The sequence below is a fragment of the Carcharodon carcharias genome, chromosome 17 (genome assembly GCF_017639515.1).
Source record: "Carcharodon carcharias isolate sCarCar2 chromosome 17, sCarCar2.pri, whole genome shotgun sequence".
NCBI lineage: Eukaryota > Metazoa > Chordata > Chondrichthyes > Lamniformes > Lamnidae > Carcharodon > Carcharodon carcharias.
The window spans coordinates 64,305,314-64,325,936 of record NC_054483.1 but is presented as its reverse complement, the minus strand read 5'-3'; the positions used below and the strand labels follow the sequence as shown (position 1 = coordinate 64,325,936).

General features: G+C 44.4%; 1 protein-coding gene across 1 annotated transcript in view; it reads left to right on the top strand.

Annotated features, from left to right (window-relative positions):
- The first annotated feature begins 11,073 nt into the window (after positions 1–11,073).
- slc35g1 (solute carrier family 35 member G1) overlaps positions 11,074–20,623 on the top strand; it is a 44,109-nt gene continuing 34,559 nt past the window's right edge. Inside the window, exon 1 of the mRNA XM_041210091.1 lies at positions 11,074–11,441. Within this exon, the coding sequence (XP_041066025.1) occupies positions 11,186–11,441 (256 nt within the window). The 5' untranslated portion in view covers positions 11,074–11,185. The remainder of the gene's footprint in view (positions 11,442–20,623) is intronic.

The window sequence follows — 20,623 nt, the reverse complement described above, 5'->3', positions numbered from 1 at the left end:
TGTGGTATGCCACTGGACACTGGCTTCCAGTCACTAAAGCATCTTTCTGTCATCACCCTCTGTCTCCTACAACTATGCCAATTTTGAATCCACCTTATCAAATTACCCTGTATTCCATGCGTATTTGCCTTCATTATAAGTCTCCCATGTGGGACCTTGTCAAAGGCTTTGCTGAAATCCATATAAACTACATCAACTGCACTACCCTCATCTTCACACCTGGTCACCTCCTCAAAAATTTCAATCAAATTTGTTAGGCATGACCTCCCTCTGACAAAGCCACGCTGACTATCCATGATCAAACCTTGCTTCTCCAAGTGGAGATAGATTTTCTCCTTCAGAATTTTCTCCAATGGTCTGACATGAGACTCACTGGCCTGTAGTTCCCTGACTTATCTCTACAACCCTTCTTAAATATTGGAACCACATTAGCTGTTCTCCAGTCCTCTGGCGCCTCCCCCGTGGCCAGAGAGAAATTAAAAATTTGGGTCAGAGCCCCTGCGATCTCCTCCCTTGCCTCTCTCAGCAGTCTGGGACACAAATCATCCGGAGATTTGTCCACTTTTAAACCTGCCAACACCTCCAATACCTTGTCACTCCCTATAACAGTTTGCTCAAGAACCTCTCAGTCTCTCTCCCCGAGTTCTATACCTTCATCCTCATTCTCTTGGGTGAAGACAAATGTGAAGTATTCATTCAACACTCTACCAATGCTCTCTGGCTCCACCCATAGATTGCCCCCTTGGTCGCAAATGGGCCCTACTCTTTCCCTGGTTATCCTCTTCCCATTGATATACTTATAGAATATCTTGGGATTTTCCCTACTTTTACCAGCCAGGGCTTTCTCATATCCCCTCTTTGCTCTCCTAATTGCTTTCTTAAGCTCCACCCTACACTTTCTGTACTCCACTAATGCCTCTGCTGATTTGCTTCCCTTGTACCTGCTAAAAGCCTCTCTTTTCTTTCTCAAAGTATCCTGAATATCTCTGGTCATCCATGGTTCTCTGGGCTTGTTACTCCTTCCTATCACCCTAGAGGGAACATGTTGAGCCTGTATCTCCCCATTTCCTTTTTGAATGCCCCTTACTGCTCCTCTGTAGATTTCCCCACAAGTAACTGTTCCCAGTCTACCTTGGCCAGATCCTGCCTTATTTTACTAAAATCCACTCTCCCCCATTCCAAATCATTTTTTTGCAACTTGTCTATTTCTTTGTCCATAACAAACTTAAACTGTACCATATTGTGGTCGCTATCACTAAAATGCTCGCCCACCATCACCTCAGCCACCTGTCCGGCTTCATTCCCCAGAATTAGGTCCAGCACTGCGCCGACCTTTGTTGGACCCTCTACATATTGACTTAAAAAGTTCTCCTGTACACATTTCAAGAAATCCAATCCATTCAAGCCCTTAGCACTATGTCTATCCCAATTAATGTTGGGTAAGTTGAAATCACCTAATATAATTACCCTATTGTTATTGCTTTTACACACCTCCACAAATTGTACGCATATTTGCTCCTCAATTTCCCACCGACTATCTGGGGGTCTATAATAAGTATCTAATAACGTGGCTGCCCCTTTTTTATTCCTAAGCTCTACCCACAAAGCTTCACTCGATGCCTCATCCAAGATATCGTCTCTCCTTACTACAGTAACTGACTCCTTAACTAATAATGCAATGCCTTCTCCTCTTTTACCCCCTCCCTGGTGGGGGGGATTTTTCCTAATTTATTTCAATTGGTTTCACAAAAGAAAAGCACTGGGGGAGATTGTTAGAGTGGAGAAGTAAGCTCTGTGGTAAGCAATAAGCAGTCTCCACCAATCATCCTTGTCTCAGTGTCTTATTCACAACTTGGCTTGGGAGTTTGTCTGATAATAGATTCTGTGCTTGACTCCTCTGGGGCATTCTCTCTCTCTCCCCAGACTGCATTGTTCTACTTAATGATTACTGCCTCCCTTGCTCTTTTCCACAAAAGCATATTTCCACATGGTTATCTAAGTCTGCAACTTGCCAATCTTATTTATCACATTCACACACACGCATTGTAACCCTAAGTTAGCCTTTATTACTTCCCCTCTTATGTTGACACCACATAATAATTTACTATTTCCTACTTCAGTACTATTTGTTGCTCCCAACATTCTTTGCACTTTGGTATTCCTCTCTCGTATTACCTTCTGGTTCCCATACCCCGCCTGCACAATTGCACTAACAAATCGCCCCGCAAGAAAATTAGTTCTGGCTCTGTTTAGGTGCAATCCATCTGGGCTGTATGCATCCCATCTCGCTCAGAACTGATCTCAATGTCCCAAAAATTGAAAGCCCTCGCCTCATGCACCATGTCTCCAGCCATACATTCATCCATTCTATCCTCCTATTTCTATACTCACTTGCATCTAGGACAGGGAGTACTACTTTTGAGGTTTTGTTTGCTATTTTCCAACCTAGCTGCCTAAATTCTGACCATTGGACCACATCCCTCTTTCTGCCTATGTCATTGGTACCGATTTAGACCATGACCATAAACCGTTCACCCTTTCCCACTCAGATGCTCTACAGCCGTTCAGTGACATTCTTGACCCTGGCACCAGGGAGGCAACATATCATCTGCAGCCACAGACATGTCTGCCTGTTCCACTAACTGTCAAATCGCCTATCACTATTGCTCTTCCATCTTCTTTGTGCCCCCTGTACAGCGGGTGGCAGTCATGCATTTGTGGTACCATGGACTTGGCTCTAGCCGCACTCTCCAGATGAACCGTCACTTCCATCAGTATTTGGAACTGAATACTGGCTGGAAAGTGAGCTGCACTCAGGGGACTCCTGCTCTACTTACCTGTTTCTTCCTGATTGCCTGTTGGTTCCCCCATTCCCTCCTCTCTGCATATTTATAAGTAGTGAAGCGGCCACATCTATAAAATGTGCTATCCACAAAGCTGTCACCTTTGTGGATATGCCACAATAATGCCAGCTGCTGTCAAGCTCCGAAACATGGAACTTGAGCTGTTGAAGTGGACACTGCTTCCTGCACATATGTTTTCACTGAGACACAGGAAATGTCCTGGAGTTCCCACATGGAACAGGTTATGCACTCCAAGGGTTGGAACTGTCCTGCCATTCCTCTATCTATTAGGTAATAAAATCTGCTACCTGCTACTCACCAGCTACTTACTTTTGTTCTGTTGTCAGCTAAACATAGGGAGGTGAATTACAATGCTTTACTTAACATTTAGCAAAAGAATTGAATTTTTAAAATTTCCTGACTCCTTAGACTAATTGCCTAACTTTGGAGGAAGGCAAACAAAGCTACAATACTCACCTGCCAATCAACCGGAAGTGCAAAATGTTTTAGTTGTCAGGCAATATGATGGGCGCAGGCTTGGAGGGTCGAAGGGCCTGTTCCTGTGCTGTACTTTTCTTTGTTCATTAGAACTCACAGCCTTCTTATGATGTTACGGGATGAGATTTTCTTCTTTCTCTCACTTCAGTGATCTGTCTGCTTTACATGTGCTGCTCACTCCTCCTAGTCTGCTTCAGAGATTCTGACCTGCTGTCCACTCCTTCCAGGCTACTTCACTGTGATCCTGACCTGATTCATACTCTCCTAGTCTGCTTCACCATGATCCTGACATGCTTCACACTTCACCTGGTCTGTTTCACAGTGATCGTGACCTGCTGCCCACTCCTCCCGGTCTGCTTCACATTGACCCTGACCTGCTTCACACTCTTCCCAATCTGCTTCACAATGATCCTGACCTGCTTCATTTCACACTCCTCCCAGTCTCAGATTCCAGTTTAATGTGGTTTAGTCATCATTAAAGTTCTCTTTTGTGTTAAAGTTCTTCTTGTCGCTAGGGATGTTTAAAACAGATAGTTTCCTTCAGCTTCCTTTTCATTTGTCTAGATCTTTATATCCCTAATGCTCCCACATCCCAAATTTGGGAGCCCATATGACACATCACTCCCCAGTAGTGTTATATACCATTGCTGCAACCTATCACCTAACTATGTGTAACCAGAGACATCTCTGCTGCCACATTCCTCTGTAACCTGAGCTTTAAAAAAATCCAGGAAGTAAAATTAACTACATAATTAACTTTACAGGCAGTAGATGATTAGCTGCGTTAAGAGCCTTATCACATCCAATTAAAGGAGCCTGTTGGCTTCCAGGCTCCCCCACCAGCGGGGACAAGTTTTGGTGCTTGGAGGTGGGCATCGGGCAATGTGGCAGCTTTCCAGCAATCCTGAAAGGTCTGCCCTGCCTGCTTGGGTGTGAGAGCAGTCACAGGATGTCCTATAGAGGGGTTTCCCTGTCACCTGAGAACCACCCCCACCCACAGTGTTGGCCTGGCTGCAAGAGGCACTTCTTTAATACATGAGTTCAAAAAGTTTGAAAGAGCGTGCCTCCTTGTCGAGGGCCCTCTAGATTTGAGAACCCACATGCTATCCTTAATTGGACAAACAACCTGTCACTGTGATAATTGAGGAGAGGGGAGAGGGTACTGTTGTAATAATCCCAATTAGTGATTGTTTACACCTGGAGGTGTAAATAGCCCTGACCTCTGCTCCTGCCCCCGGAGGGAATATTCAGTTGCTGGTGTCATACTGTCACATGCAAATTTCTGTGGCATGCTCAACAGGAAAAGAAAGCCAATGATTTCCATTGTAAAGAAAAATAATTCCCCACCTACAGAAAATACTTTCTACTTCAGCTTTAAGGCAGTAATTTAAAAAAATTACAATAAAATCAAAAACTGTGTACTTGTGGTTCATTCTTAACCACCCTCTGAAATGACCTAGCAAGACAATCAGTTGTATCAAACCTCTACAAAGTCCACAAAAAGCAATGAAACCGGATGGATCACCAGGCTTGACCTAGGCACCAGAAACAACAATGGCAAACCCAGCCATATCGATCCTACAAAGTCCTCCTTACGAATGTTTAGGGGCTTGTGCCAAAATTGGGAGAGCTGTCCCACCGTCTAGTCAAGCAACAGATTGTTGTAGTCGTACTCATGGGAATCATACCTTACAGTCCTGAGTATGTCCTGTCCACCAGAGATGGCTGCGCAGTGGTATATAGTTGGGGGGCAGATGCCCTAGGAATTCTCAACATCGACTCTGGACCCCATGAAGTCTCATGTCACGTGGTCAAACCTGGGCAAGGAAACCTCCTGAAGATTACCACATACTGCCCCCATCAGCTGATGAATCAGTACTCCTCCATGTTGAACACCACTTCAAAGAAGCACTGAGGGTGTCAAGGACACAGAATATACTCTTGATGGAGGACTTCAATGTCTATCATCAAGAGTGGCTCGGCAGCACCGAGCGGACAGAGTCCTAAAGGACATAGTTGCCAGACTAGGTCTGTGGTCAGTGGTGAGGGGACCTACAAGAAAGAAAAACATACTTGTCCTCATCCTCGACACTCTACCTTCCACAGATGCACTTGTTCATGACAGTATCAGTAGGAGTGACCATTGCACAATCCTTGTGGAGTTGAAATCGAGTCTTCACATTGAGCTTAGACACCGTCTTTTATGTTGTGTGGCACTATTGCTGTGCTAAATGGGATAGATTTTGAACAGACCTAGCAACTCAAAACTGTGCAGCCAGAAGGCGCTGTGGGTCATCAGCATCAACAGAATTGTACTCAACTACAATTTGTAACCTCATGGCCCAGCATATCCTCCAGTCTACCATTATCATCAAGCCAGGGGATCAATCCTGGTTCAATGAAGAGTGCAGGAGAGCATGCCAGGAGCAGCAACAGACATACCTAAAAATGAGGTGTCAACCTGGTGAAGCTACAATACAGGACTGCTTACAGCCAAACAGCAAAAGCAACATGCGTTAGACACAGCTAGTGATCCCACAACCAACAGATCACATCTAAGTTCTGCAGTCCTGCCACATCCAGTTGTTACTGGTGGCGGACAATTAAACAACTAGCTGGAGGAGACAGCTCCACAAATATCCCCATCCTCAATGATGGGGGAGACCAGCACATTAGTGCAGAAGACGAGGCTGCAGCATTTGCAACAATCATCAGCCAGAGATTGGATAGGTTGGGATTATTTTCCTTAGAACAAAGAAGGCTGAGAGGTGACTTGATTGAGGTGTACAAAATTATGAGGGGAATAGATAGAGTGGACAGGATAAAATTGTTTCCCTTGATGGAGAATTCAAGAACCAGGATAAGTGGCAGAAGGTGTAAAGGGGTCATGAGGAGGAACTTTTTTACGCAGAGGGTAGTGGATGTCTGGAATTTGCTGCCCAAGTTGGTGGTAGAGGCAGAAACTTTAAACTCTTTTAAAAAGTACCTGGATCTGCACCTAAAGTGCTGTAAGCTGCAGGGCTATGGGCTGGGTGCAGGAAGGTGGGATTAGAAAGGGCACCTGAGTGTCCTTGGGCTGGCATAGACAAGATGGGCTGAATGGTCTCCTTCTGTGCTGTAACTTTTCTATGGTTCTAAGCTAGGCATCCTCCTGGGGTGCCCAGCATCACGAATGTCAGTCTTCAGCTAATTTCAAGAAATGGCTGAAGACATTGAATACTGCAAAGGCTATGACAAGATTCCAGCAACAGTACTGAAGATTAGTGCTTCAGAACTTGTTGCACCCTTAGCCAAGCTATTCCAGTACAGCTACAACACTGTCATCTAGCTGGCAATGTAGAAAACTGCCCAGGTATGTCCTGTCCACAAAAAGCAAGACAAATCTAACCTGGCCAATTACTACCCCATCAGTCTACTCTCAATCATCAGAAAATTGATGGAAGTGATCGTTGACAATGCTAACAAGTGGCACTTAGTCAGAAATAACCTGTTCACTGATGTTCAGTTTGGGTTCCGCCAGTGCCACTCAGCTCCAAACCTCATTACAGCTTTAGTCCAAACATGGAAAAAGAGGTGAACTCCAGAAGTGACTGCCCTTGACATCAAGGCTGCCTTTGACCAAGTGTGGCACAAAGGGGCCCCAGCAAAACTGGAATCAATAGGAATCAGGGAGGAAACTCTCCGCAGGCTGGAGTCATACCTAGCACAAAGGAAGTTGGTTATGGTAATTGGAGGTCAATCACCTCAGGTCCAAGACATCATTGCAGGAGTTCCGCAAGGTAATGTCCTAGGCCCAATCAACTGCAGCTGCTTCATCAATGAGCTTTCCTCCATCATAAGGCCAGAAGTGGCAATGTGCAATTATCAGTGAACAATGTTCAGCAGGGTTCACAACTTCTTGGACACTGAGGCAGTCCATGTTCATATGCAGCAAGACCTGGACAATGTTCAGGCTTGGGCTGATCAGTGGCAAGTAACGTTTGTGCCACACAAGTACAATGACCGTCTCCAACAAGAGACAATCCAACCATCTCCACTTGACATTCAATGTCATTACCATTGCTGAATCCCCCACTGTCAACATCCTGGGGGTTACCAGTGACCAGAACCTGAACAGGACTAGCCATATAAATACTGTGGCTACACAAGCAGGTCAGAGGCTAGGAATTCTGTGGTGAGTAACGCACATTCTGGCTCCCCAAACAAAGCCTGTCCATCATCTACAAGGCACAAGTCAAGAGTGTGATGGAATACTCTCCACTTGCCTAGATGAGTGCAGCTCCATCAACATTCAAGAAACTTGACACCATTCTGGACAAAGCAGCCCAATTGATTGGCACCTCCTACATCCACTCCCTTCACCACCACCGGACAGTGGCAGCAGTGTGTATCATCTACAAGATGCGTTGCAGCAATTCACTGGGGCTCCTTCAGTAGCACCTTCCAAACCCACTCTATCACCTAGGACAACGCCAGCAGATGCATGAGAACACCACCACCTGGAAGTTCCCCTGCAAGCCATTCACCATCCTGATTTGGAATGTATTGCCATTCCTTCACTGTCGCTGGGAAAACTCCTGGACCTCCCTTCCAAACAACATGTACCTACACCACATGTACTGCAGCAGTTCAAGAAGCCAACTCACCATCATCTTTGCAAGGGCAATTAGGGATGGGAACAAAGATGTTGGCCTAGCCAGCGACGCCCACGTCCCATAAAGAATAAAAATAAGCAAAAACTTCCGAATGACCTGAGAATCCTCCCGAAAACAATTAGCCTCAATGGCCCAAGAAGGTGCCGCATCACAGCTTGTAAAATATTATCATTTTTGTTTGACGAATACCAACTATTTACAGAGTCTTCTGAAGCAAGTAAAACACGAACTTTTATTAGAACACATCCTACTGTGGTTACATCTTACACGAGATGCATGTGGCATCTGACTCCATCCAGTCCTTCTAGGATGCTTGACATCTAGATGGTTTCTGGCACTGATGTGATGTTGAGGGGTGATGTATTGAAGCAAAACCTCCCAAATAGAGTAATGAAGATTGGGGGCAACTAAGACTCTCCATCGAGAATTAGTTGCCAAAAATCACTATTTGCACTTCATTTTGTGAAGATTGAGGTCTTTCCCAATTTAGCTAAGCTCTCATCCACAGATTAATTTTGTGTTAAACAGCTTTGTTCAGCTATGTAAGACCTACACAAGTTCTAATAGATCCATTAGACTTTGGCACTGAGACCATATCTGAGCACCAGCTTGTTGATTCTGTCACAGATGAAATAACCCCTTGCTTCAACATAGAACCATCTCCTTCTTTACCTTTGGCAAGAGTGGATCAGGAACCTTTCTGAGTGTACACAGACACACTGGCTTCTTTTCTGGATGTAGAATTACGTGGTACACTTTCTTCAGCTTTCCTAGTCCTGTGAACAGCTGTGGGAATTCAGCTCTGATGTTTTTGGACTGATCTTCTTGGCTTTTCAGTTCCTCTATTCTGCAAATAAAATGCAAGCTGTTGTGGGTTGTCTTGCTCAAAAGTGAGCAATTCTGATTCTGAATTACATACAACTTTTCTGTGATTTCATTCTCTTAATATTGGAGAGTTACATTCAATTTCCTATGACCTTGAATTCAATCCCTCCTGGCCTGTATAGTTATTTGCCTGATGGCTGAAGAAAGCTTCTCTCTAACCACGGTTCAGCATCAAAACTGCTGTACCTGTGTCTAACTTAAAGCATGTCTTGTTTCCCTCTACTCTGATATCAGCAGCTCAGTAACTTCTGGTTGATTCCTGGACCTCTCCATAGAATAGCATCTGAATGTCTTGTATATCATTTACTCCATAGATCTTGCCACCTTTTGAAGTCTTCCCTTTGTGCATTTTCTGCTCAGACTTCTTGCTATGGCCCATTCTTCCTGCATAAATGGCATTCAGCCTATTTGGCAGGGCAATTTTTGCACCTGTATTTTTCCCTGACACACCAGTTACAGTTAATTAGGGATGTTGATGAACACTCTTACTGTCTCCCCTGCTTTTTCATAACCGCTTCTCTGCTTTTAAATTTAACATACTTGAAGGAGTCAGCTGCTTTTGGGATATGGTTGTCCCTGTCACCTCCGAACACCAATCAATTTTGCTGCTGGACCTCAGTTTGTCTGCTCAGTTAGATTGCCTTTGTTAAGGCTAAATCATCTCTCAACTGCAAGTGGTCAGACAAGACTTCATCCAACACTCTGTCCCTGATTAGCTCATCTTTCAAGCAGTCATATTCACAGTTCTCTGCATGTCTATACAGTTCATTTATAAATGTACCTGCTTTCTCCTTATTGTTGGCTACGCTTGCTAAATTTAGCCTGAACAACAATGTCATTCTTTCTCTGATTGAAGTACGTGCTTTGTGCTTTGATTTCTACTTCAACATGGCTTTTTTATCATCAATCTCCTGTCTGACTAGGATGTTGTCTGCACAGTCACCCATTGCGTATAACAGTGTACTGATCTTCTCACTGCTCTCATTTGCAGCAAGGCCCAAGGCAGTGTGATATCTGGCAAATCTTCAGCACCAATTCAGCCATGCCTCTGCTTGGTTGAGGCCTGTGATCTGCTCGAAGCTTTCCGTAAAGACAGAGACTTTTCCACAACTGTTCTTTCACTCGTTGCTACCATATAATATTCTTCATATTGTTAGACTAATACCAAATATTTAAGGGGACTGCTGAGGTGGGTAAAATACTAATCTTTATTGGGACACATCTTACAGTGGATTTTTCTTACCAAGAGGTTGTACAAAAGACAGTGCAAGATCCTGTAATGTTGCATCGTTTCCTGTGATAACGCACACAGAATTTGATTAGCATATTACAGATGGCATTAACTTCTTATACTTCACCTTAAAAAGGGCACTCCTTTAACACACTTTCACACTTTAATGCCAGAGTATTTTATTATTTATTGTATGGTATAATAGTGCAGCACTATTGAATAATAAAGTTTCTTCCAGTGCAAAGAATTGTCCTTGACCAAGTGTTGCAGACTGGCACATTCCAAGGTCCAGGACTGGGTGCTAGAGAGATGCACTAAAGCTTGGAGCAGCCGCCGCAAAGGCACAATGGGGAAGGGTCGCTGTCTAAGATCTTTCTGACATAGTGCACCGAGGGGCTGGGAATTGTATAGACCCCTCAGGCTGCACGACTCACGATAAATGTATGTAGTGAACACTAAGTGTATTACAGTTGTATTGAAGCACCTCATAGTGCAACATGATGTATGTCGATAACTCCAATCCCATTGCACTGTCTGGCTGACTGTCTGTAATGACCATATTGACATGACTGTACTATACAATGATTGTATTGAAGCACCTCGTGACCCTTGTGTAAAGGTTGAACATGATTGCCCTTTTTGTGATGGCCATTTAGAAATGTTTTGTAATGTTCTTTCAGATATTTTATGAATAAAGTATATTTTTCCAAAAAAATTGAATAATAAAGCTAAAAAATGACTGAGGAAGCATATCCTGGTGCAGTGGCACAATTCCAACTATTGTGGGCAGCCTCTTGCGTGAATTTGAGGCTGTCAATGGATTTGAAAGCTTTTCTTTATTTCCATTTATGTTTCTCTCAAGTATTAACTTGTGGATTTCCATTTATGGGCCCGGCTTCCTCCAGCCCTCAGCGTCGTGCAATCAGGAGCCATTTTGTTGTGAAGCACCGCCTCCCCTGAGCCCCGCAGTTAACGGCGGGTGGGACAGCCAGGCAGCCTTATTCCATCGGAGAAGAGGACAGCTCCGGAAGCAGCGAGTCTTGTGGAGGGGATGAAGGTGCGTGCTGTTTGAAATGAGCGTTCATCATAGCGCAGAGGAAGAGGAGGATAAGAGGGATAATATTGTTGTTATTGGTTCCGGGCCTGAGCCGCATGCATTTGAAAAGCCCAGGAGCGAAGCTGCTCGCCCCGAGTGCAATGGGACCTCAGACACAGGACACCGAGCAGCATCAACAACATGCTTCAACTTTCCTTACTATAAGTCTCAGAGAGTCAAAGACTCAGTTGATGAGCGAAACCCGCCAAGTGTTAGTGAGGAAAGCCCGCCAGGTACTGTTTCTCTTTTTTCATTTTATTCTTTCGTTTAGATGTAATCTTCATTTATTTTAGAGTTAAACGCGCTGTTTTAGTGCTCAGGTTATTTTAAGGATGTTGACTTCTACATCTCACAATGACTAGGCAAAATGTTTTGCATTTTGGCAATGAACCATGAATTTCATGATGTGCAAAGAGTCTTTGGGGATTAGGTTACCAGCCTGCTGTGGGGATTGCTAGTGCTCAGAAGAACACGTTTGTAATGTCACTAACATTAAAATACTCCTGTAGCTTCCTGCGTTTGAAGGAAGCTCAAATCACGTTTTGTCTTATCAATTCTCCTCCCTGCACCCATTCCCTCTTATATATTTTTTCTTCTCAGATACAGAGTTAAGCTGTCCCTAAAGTGTTTGGTCAGCAGGTGCTTGATCCGTATTCAGGTTTTAATGACCCACCTTTCCCTATTCATTCCGTTATTAGAGTGACTGCTGGGAGCACAATTGCCCCACAGTTCATAACGCTTTTTGCACTTTTCTGTCTGTGTAGAGGGACCTCTCTCTCAATTCTAAAAGCTTCCTCAGGACATCAGTCAGAATGTTTGAAAGGCTGTCAACTACTGAATGGAAAATGCTGCCTTCATTATATTAAAAAAAAAGGTTTTGTTAGTATACTACCGCAACAACTTTATGTTCATAACATTTTTGTTTTGGATTTCCAGCATCTGCAGTTTTTTGCTTTTAACTTTGTTAATCTTCTAAGGCATGACAAAAAATGTAACCAACAAATGGGATCAAGCCAAAGGGAGATGTATTAGCAGGGGTGGATAAAAACTTGGCCAGAGGGGTGGGTTTTAAGGTGGGCTTAAAAGAAAGTGGAGAACAGGAAATTTTGGAAAACCTACAACCTTCTGATTTAGAGGTGGGAATGCTACCAGCTGAGTCATGGCTGACACCTAGGGTGGAATTCCAGAGCACGAGGCTGAGGTGACTGACAGCACAGCTGCCACTAGTGGGGCAAAGGGGAAGGGGAGATGCAGAAGGCCCCAAAGGCAAACAAGCTTAGTGTTTGTGAGTGAGTGGTGGGCTGAGGGCTTTGTTGTTGTAGGACTGGAAGAGATTACAGAGATGGGGAGTGATGAGGCATTAAACGGATTTATCAAAGGAAAGGATGGGAATTTAAAATTTGAGTAATAGGGGAATGGAGCCAATATGAGTTAATGAGGACAGTGGTGATGTCCTCTGTCAAAGGCACTATATAAATGCAAGTTGCTGTTGACGAGTGAGTAGGACTTTCTGCTGAATAGGATACAGGCAACAGAGTTATGGGTGAGCTGGACTTGTATGGAGAGTGAAGGATGGGAGTCCAGCCAGAAGATCATTGGAATAATCGAGTCTGGAGCTGACAAAAGATGTAGACGAGAATTTCAGTTGCAGGTAGGTTGAAGTAGGGATGGAAGGAGGCAATGAGTTGGAAGTAGGAGGTATTTTTAACAGAAGGGATGTAGGATTTGCTTGGTTGACCAGATAAAGGGGGGTTGAGTGGAAGCAGCAGAAGTATCTGAATAGATGATTTCAGCCTTTTTGTCACAGGAGTCCATGATCTATAAATACTTAAGAGGTGAGAGCAGGGAGATGGGATGGGCTTAAGGAGATGACTGGCGGTGACGATAAGAACTCTGGGATTATCTTTGCTCTCCAGGATGATACTTGATTATTAGAATGATCCTGGAGTAGTGGGTGGTTTTAGCAGAGGAAAGTGAGGATTGATAGCACCTCGTGTGTGGTCAAGCCAGACGTGATGGATGGTTAAACTTGATGTGTGCCAGATATGCTGAAGTCTGTAACCCTTGGACTTGAGGGAGGGATGAAGGGGCCATAAAAGATGGAATGGCCAGGATGTGTGAGAGTAAAGGAGATATGAGCATCAAAGATAGAGCTGAGAGAATGGTTGAGAAAATCATTGGCTGCAGAAGTATCATGACTATTGGGAGTTTGAAAGCAATTTGATGAGGATCATTTTTCCAAGGTAAGTTGCAGAAAGAAGTGTGATTGAATGGTGTAGGGGGATGTACATGACAGTGGTCAGAAATGGCTTTGCCTGTGATCGAAGCGTTGGGAAAAGAGGCTATGGGAGCATGTCAATGTCTGATATGGGTAGGAGAGTTTATAATGGAAGGAGAGGTTTGGGGAGCACAGAAGATAGTAGTGAATTCAGAGATGGGGTGGGTGGGGGGGAGGGGGGTGAGTCAGCAAGTGGACCTAAGTTAGAGATTAAAATTTCTATGGCTGAGCAGTTGCTTAGTGCAGAGACTGGAGGAGGAAAGGAATGACAACATATATGAGGAGCAATCTAGGATGGGGCTTGGACAGGTAGTAGACAAGGAAAATTTTAATGGAATGATTGGGGGTGAAACAAGTTGAGATGCTTAAAGAAGCTGCTGGTGGAGGAGGGGGAGCAGAGTGGCAGTGCACCTTGGTGATGAGAGCAACGCCATGCATAATAAGGTGATGGACAGCAAAGGACTAGCTTAGAGTGGACAGATATTCTGGAAGAAATGCAGAGAAGGAGGGGTGATTGTTGAGTCTAAAGGAGTAGTGGTAAGTGGGATGGGCAGGCTGGGGAGGAGGTTGATGATGTTGACCTCCAACAGAAGGAAAGTCGGCAAAAGAGAGGATGAGACACATGAGGTTACTGCTTGAAAGGAGCTGACTGTGAGTGCCTTGATGGGCCTCTCCTGGCATCCTTCAGTGGTTCAGAGGGAAGCTGTGAGCTTATTCAAGAGGGATTTGAGCCCAGGATGGGTGCAGGGGAGTAGGGAAGGTAGGAGGAGTAGTGTGATTTGAAGGGTCTAAATGTTCCCTGAAAAGGGAGTAATGAAAGGCAATGTGACCTTGGTGATTAAGAGTAGGCTGGAAAAATGGCCTTAAAGGGACCAAGGGAAGAAAAAGGGGACAGAATTAATGAGTTTAATGAGTCTGGAGCAACACTAAAAATGTGCATGTGAATGGACGCAAAGGGAATTTGCATAGTATAAACATGACAGAAGTTAGATTAGACATGTCCTGGTGGTAAATAGAGGATCCTATTTCTCCCCTCACCCCCTCGCCATCTGCTGTAGTTTAACAATTGTTGCATTTGTGCATACTCAGTACAATAAATGTTACAACACCTATTTAACCAAAAGGCACCAAACATTACTGGATCAGCAACTTCAAACACTTAGGCACCACACAAGGCAAGCTTCATAAATTAGACAAAAGTTGTTCCTTTTCATTGAGAGTCTCTCTCTGACCCCAGTCTCTAAGTGAGTCTTTCCCTCTCTCTCCATAAATTGTGGTAGCAAATGAACAGAAGTCTGATTTTCAGGGACCCCCTAGATTGCCCCATGGGCTTTTGTTTGAAAACCTATTTTAAGAATGATCTAAATAGAGCCAGTAGTGGTTAGCAAAAACAGAGGTATAAAGATAGCCTTGGCAACTATAGATTTGAGCCTGATGTTTACGGTAAGTAATATAGTTGATGGCATCCAGAGAGAGAGAGATTAATAGACATCTACACAGGAGATCTAGCCACAAGATTTGAAGGTCAGGATTAATGGAAGCTACTGTAGTGGATCCAAAATTGGTTAAATTAGAGAAAGCAAAAAATAGTTGTACTTGCAGATGCACTGACAGAGTTGACTATTGGGGCCTCTTGGGCCATTGTTGATAATGATTTTGAAAAGAAAATTGTTGAAATTCACTGAACCTGGGTGGGGAGAGAGGTTTAATGTAATGGGGAAAAGACTGACAAAATATAGCTTAATTAGATCGTGACATTAAATTAACAAGTGGGAAATGACATCAGTTTTGAGAAGTGTAGATTGAGATTAAAGATATGAATGCAGCTTGGGAGAGTGACCTAAGATACTGGTAGTTAGATTAGTGAAACCACTAATGCTATAAAAAGCTTAGAGTATATTTCACAAGTGATCATACTTTTTAATCACACATTGGATCAACTACACATCCTGCTCTGACGTTCCTACTGCTCTAGCGAAAATGTTGGCTTTGGAGAGAGCACAGGAAAAGATGACAACCTAGAGTTAAGCTCAAGCTTTGAGCAGATACGTAAATCTTGAGAAAAGGTGTGGGAGATTGATTACGCTCACTATATTTGAATAGTAATATTCAAATATTACTATGTTTTGAATAGTAATTCAAAAAAATTACTTTTTTTGGATACCTGTCCAGAAGGTTTATTTGAAGTTGCTTTATACCAGGGCTTCTCAAACTGAGTCATGCCCCCCGCCCCAAGTGAGGTCACGATGTAATTTGGGGTCGTGAGTTCCAAGGCAGCAGTGATTGTTGTGGAGCTCTGATCAAGTGTTAACAGCCCTTTAAACCTTCACTTTTTAAAATGGTGGGTGTGGCCTGACCAGCCAATCTTTGAGGCCCAATTCCTATTCCAGAAAAGCCAGAGAAAACATAGGTGTTTCTTATTTAAAAACCTTGCAGTTTAAATAGCCTGCTGCTCTCTCAGTAACCCCTCCCAACCTCCTGCTCTTGAAGCTCACCAAACCACAACCACCATCCCCACCTCCTCCACTCTCTCAGCTCTGCACCTTCCCTCCTCCCAGCTCTTAGCAAACACTCTAGGGTCACAGTGATTTTCAAGCCTGAAAATGGGGTCATGTGGGAAAACGTTTGGGAAGCATTGCTTTATACAGAGTGTGCCATGTGTGTGTGAAATACTATGTCCAGGGCACTAGTGGAGTCAGACTCTGCCAGTAGGTGCAGGAGCTCTGGATGGATGTTTAGTGAGAGAAATGTTGGAGGGGTATGAGCGAGTGATGAGCTTAAAAAAAAACCTAAAAACAAATAGCTGAACATTTTCTCCTCAATACATGAGTAAGGCTGGTGATTCCAGATGGATGGGAATAGGGTGATTAGCTTTCTGGCTTAAGTTTGTCACCTGGGGTACTTGACCTCCCAGGTTTCAGTAGTTACCTACCTGATATAGGCAGAAAGCCACAGTCTTCCCTGTTAGGTGCCAGTGAGGGGGAAGCATTAGTACAATGGTAATGTCAGTGGACTAGTAATCCAGAGGCCTGCGCTAATGCTTTGGGGACTCGGGCTTGAATCCCACCACGGCATCTGGTGCAATTTAAATTCAGCGAATAAATCTGGAATTAAAAAGCTAGTCTTGGTAATAATGACCATGAAACCATTGTCAATTTTCATTTTTAAAAAAACCATCTGGTTCACTGATGTCCTTTTTAGAGAAGGAAATTTGCCATCTTTGCTTGGTCTGACCTACATGAGACTCTAGACCCAAATCAGACCTCAGTACTAAATCAATGTGGTTGACTCTCAAATGCCATCTGAAATTGGAAAGCAAGCCAAGGTTGTATCAAACCGCCATGAAGTCTACAAAAAGGAATGAAACCGGAAACCTTACCCACGTCATCCTAGGCACAGAAACAGTCCTGCTGACCCTGCAAAGTCCTCCTTGGTAACATCTGGGGGCTTGTGCCAAAATTGAGAGAGCTGTCTCACAGACTAGTCAAGTCATACTTCAGAATCACACCGTACAATGTCCCAGACACCACCATCACCATTCCTGGATTTGCACTGGCCCACCAACAGGACAGATCCACCAGAGGTGGCCACACAGTGGTCTACAGTCAGGAAGGAGTTGCCCTGGGAGTTCTCAACATCGACTATGGACCCCATGAAGTCTCATGGCATCAGGTTAAACATGGGGTATGGAAATCTCCTGCTGATTACCACCTACTGCACCACAGCCTGCTGACCTACCCACCCCCCTCAGCCGATGAAACATTACTCCTCTATGTTGAACACCACTTGGAGAACTGTGGATGGCAAGGGCATGATGTACTCCGGATGGGGGCCTTCAATGTCCATCACCAAGAGAGGCTTGGTAACACCATTGCTGACCGAGCTGGCCACATTCTCAAGGACATAGCTGGACTGTGGCAGGTGACGAGGCAATAAACAAGAGGGAAAAGCATACCTGACCTCGTCCTCACCAATCTACCTGTCGCAGGTGCATCTGTCCATGACAGAGTTGGTAGGAGTGACCACCACACAGTCCTTATGGAGACAAAGTCCTGTCTTCATATTGAGGATACTCTCCATCATGTCAGATACCACGACCACCATGCTAATCAACTCAACTCAAAACTGGGCATCCATGAATTGCTGTGGGCCATCAGCAGGAGCAGAATTGTATACAACCACAAATCTGCAACCTCATGGCCTGGCATAATCCCCACGGTACCATTACCATCAAGCTGGAGGATTAACCCTGGTTATAGGAGTGCAGGAGGGCATGAGAGGAGCGGCACCAGGCAACCTGGTGAAGCTACAACATGGGGCTACTTGCATGCTAAACAGCAGAAGCAGCATGCGATGGACAGAATTAAATGATCTCTTGATCATCAGATCAGATCCAAGCTCTGCAGTCCTGCCACATCCAGTCATGAATGGTGGTGGGCAATTAAACAACTCATTGGAGGAGGAGGCTCCACACACATACCCATCCTCAATGATAGGGAAGCCCAGCGCATCAGTGCAAAAGGCAAGGCTGCAGCATTTGCAACAGTCTCTTCAGCCAGAATTGCCAAGTGGATGATCCATCTTGGCCTTCCCTGGAGGTCCCCAGCATCACTGATGCCAGTTTTCAGCCAGTTCAATTTGCTCCATGTGATAACAAGAAACAACTAAAGGCACTGGATACTACAAAGGCTATGGGCCTGGCAACATTCCAGCAATAGTACTCGGGACTTGTGCTCCAGAACTAGCTGCACCCTTAGCCAAGCTGTTCCAGTACAGCTACAACACAAGCATCTACCCTGCAATGTGGAAGATTGCCCATATATGTCCTGTCCACAAAAAGCAGGACAAATCCAACCTGGCCAATTAGTGCCCCATCGGTCTATTCTCGATCATAGGCAAAGTGATGGAAAGGGTCATCAGCAGTGCTATCAAGTGGCACTTGCTCAGAAATGACCTGCTCACTGATACTCAGTTTGGGTTTTGTCAGGTTCACTCAGCTCCTGACCTCATTACAGTTTTAGTCCAAATGTGGACAAAAGAGCTGAACTCCCAGAGGTGAGAGTGACTGCCCTTAACATCAAGGCAGCATTTGACCGAGTGTGGCATCAAGGAGCCCTAGCAAAACTGAAGTCTAAGGAAATCGGGGGAACACTCTCCACTGGTTGGAGTCATACCTAGCAGAAAGGGAAAATTTATTGAGATTGTTGGAGGTCAATCATCTCAATCACAGGACAGCATGGCAGGAGCTCCTCAGGGTAGGCCCAGCCATCTTCAGCTGCTTCATCAATGACCACCCCCATCGTAAGATCAGAAGTGTGGATGTTTGCGCAATCAGCAGCAATGTTCAGCATCGATTGTGACTCCTCGGATACTGAAGCAGTCCATGTCAATATGCAGCAAGATCTGGTCAACGTTCAGGCTTGGGCTGATGTGTGGCATGAATGTTACTTGCCATTTAAGTGCCAGGCAATGACCATCTCCAACGAGAGAGAATCCAACCATCTCTCCTTGACGTTCAATGGCATTACCATCACTCAATCCCCCACTATCTACATCCTGTGGTTACCATGGACCAGAAACTGAACTGGACCAACCATATAAATATTGTGGCTACAAGAGCAGGTCGGAGGCTGGGAATTCTGTGGAGAGTAACTCGTCGCCTGGCTACCATCCACAAGACACAAGTCAGGACTGTGATGGAATACTCTTCACTTCACTTGCCTGGCTGAGTGCAGCTCTAACAACAGTCAAGAAGCTGATACCATCCAGTATAAGGCAGTCTGTTTGATTGGCATCCCATCCCACCACTTTCAACGTTCACTTCCTCCACCACCATCACATAGTTTCAGCAGTGCGTACCATCTTCAGGGTGCACTGAAACAACTCACCAAGACTTCTTTAATAGCACCTTCCAAAACCCTACCACGTAGGAGGACAAGGGCAGCAAATGTATGGGAATACTACCACCTGGAAAATCCCTTCCATGCTGCACACCATCCTGACTTGGAAATATATCGCTGTTCCTTCACTGTCACCAGCTCAAAATCCTGGAACTCCCTCCCAAATAGCACTGTGGGTGTACCTACGCCACATGGAGCGGTTCAAGAAGACAGCTCACCACCATCACCACCACCTCCAGGGCAATTTGGGTTGGGCAATAAAAATGCTGGTCTAACCAGTGACGCCGATGTCCCATGAAAGAATAAACAGCATTAAAGTGCAGTCAAGGTTCTAATAATGTAAAAGAACTTGATATGCATCTTTTTATGATTTTGTAATTGTGCCACACCTGTTATACACGTTCAACACCTATTTATTTATACTTTTTTTTAAAGGACTGATACAATCGAAGGCATTTCACAGGTGAATTATCATAAAATTTGACAGAGCCACCATAAGAGATATGTTAGACAGGTGTTGGATTTGAACTCTACACTAGAACCCCAGAGTAAGAAATTTTTGACTATATTGGCAAAAAAGGACAATCACTAATTTAGAATGCAAATTAACAAGGCTTACTGAACAATAAGGATTGATGCTTAATTCATTAGCTGAGGCATGGCATGATACACAAGTTCAACACATGTTGGACTGTCTTTCCCATGGATCCTGGGACTTCTGGAAACTTCCATTGGTTCCTTGAACCAAATCTCTTAACTCTTACTGTCCTCTGAGATTTTGGCTTAGCCAACTTAATTCCCAAGAGGCGTACAAATCCGTTATGCAGCTTTTTGGTTTCAACTCCAGTGGATCTTTTTCCAACCCACAGGAGCCTGGCATGATTGGTATCTTGCTGCTAAAAACCTAACTTGTTCACTAATATACTGTGTGGAAGGGAGCCTGCCTCTCCTCTGCCCATGGCAGGGTGTAATTCCACGCCCTCATTATATGGCTGATTTTTAATGCCTTCTAGGCCAGCAGGGATGGATAACAAAGTTCTGCCTTGTTGTTGTTGTCATGTACCAGGAACAAATTCAAGAAATAATTCTTGCTGCACCACTCCCTCAGTTATCCCCAGAAAACTGCAGAAATCTAGGTATGTGCAGGATTAAAACAAACAAATGTGAATGAGAGAAAATGCTTGTAAATTGAAACCCCCCCCCCCATCCTAGGCAATGAGAAAAAAATAGAAGCTGT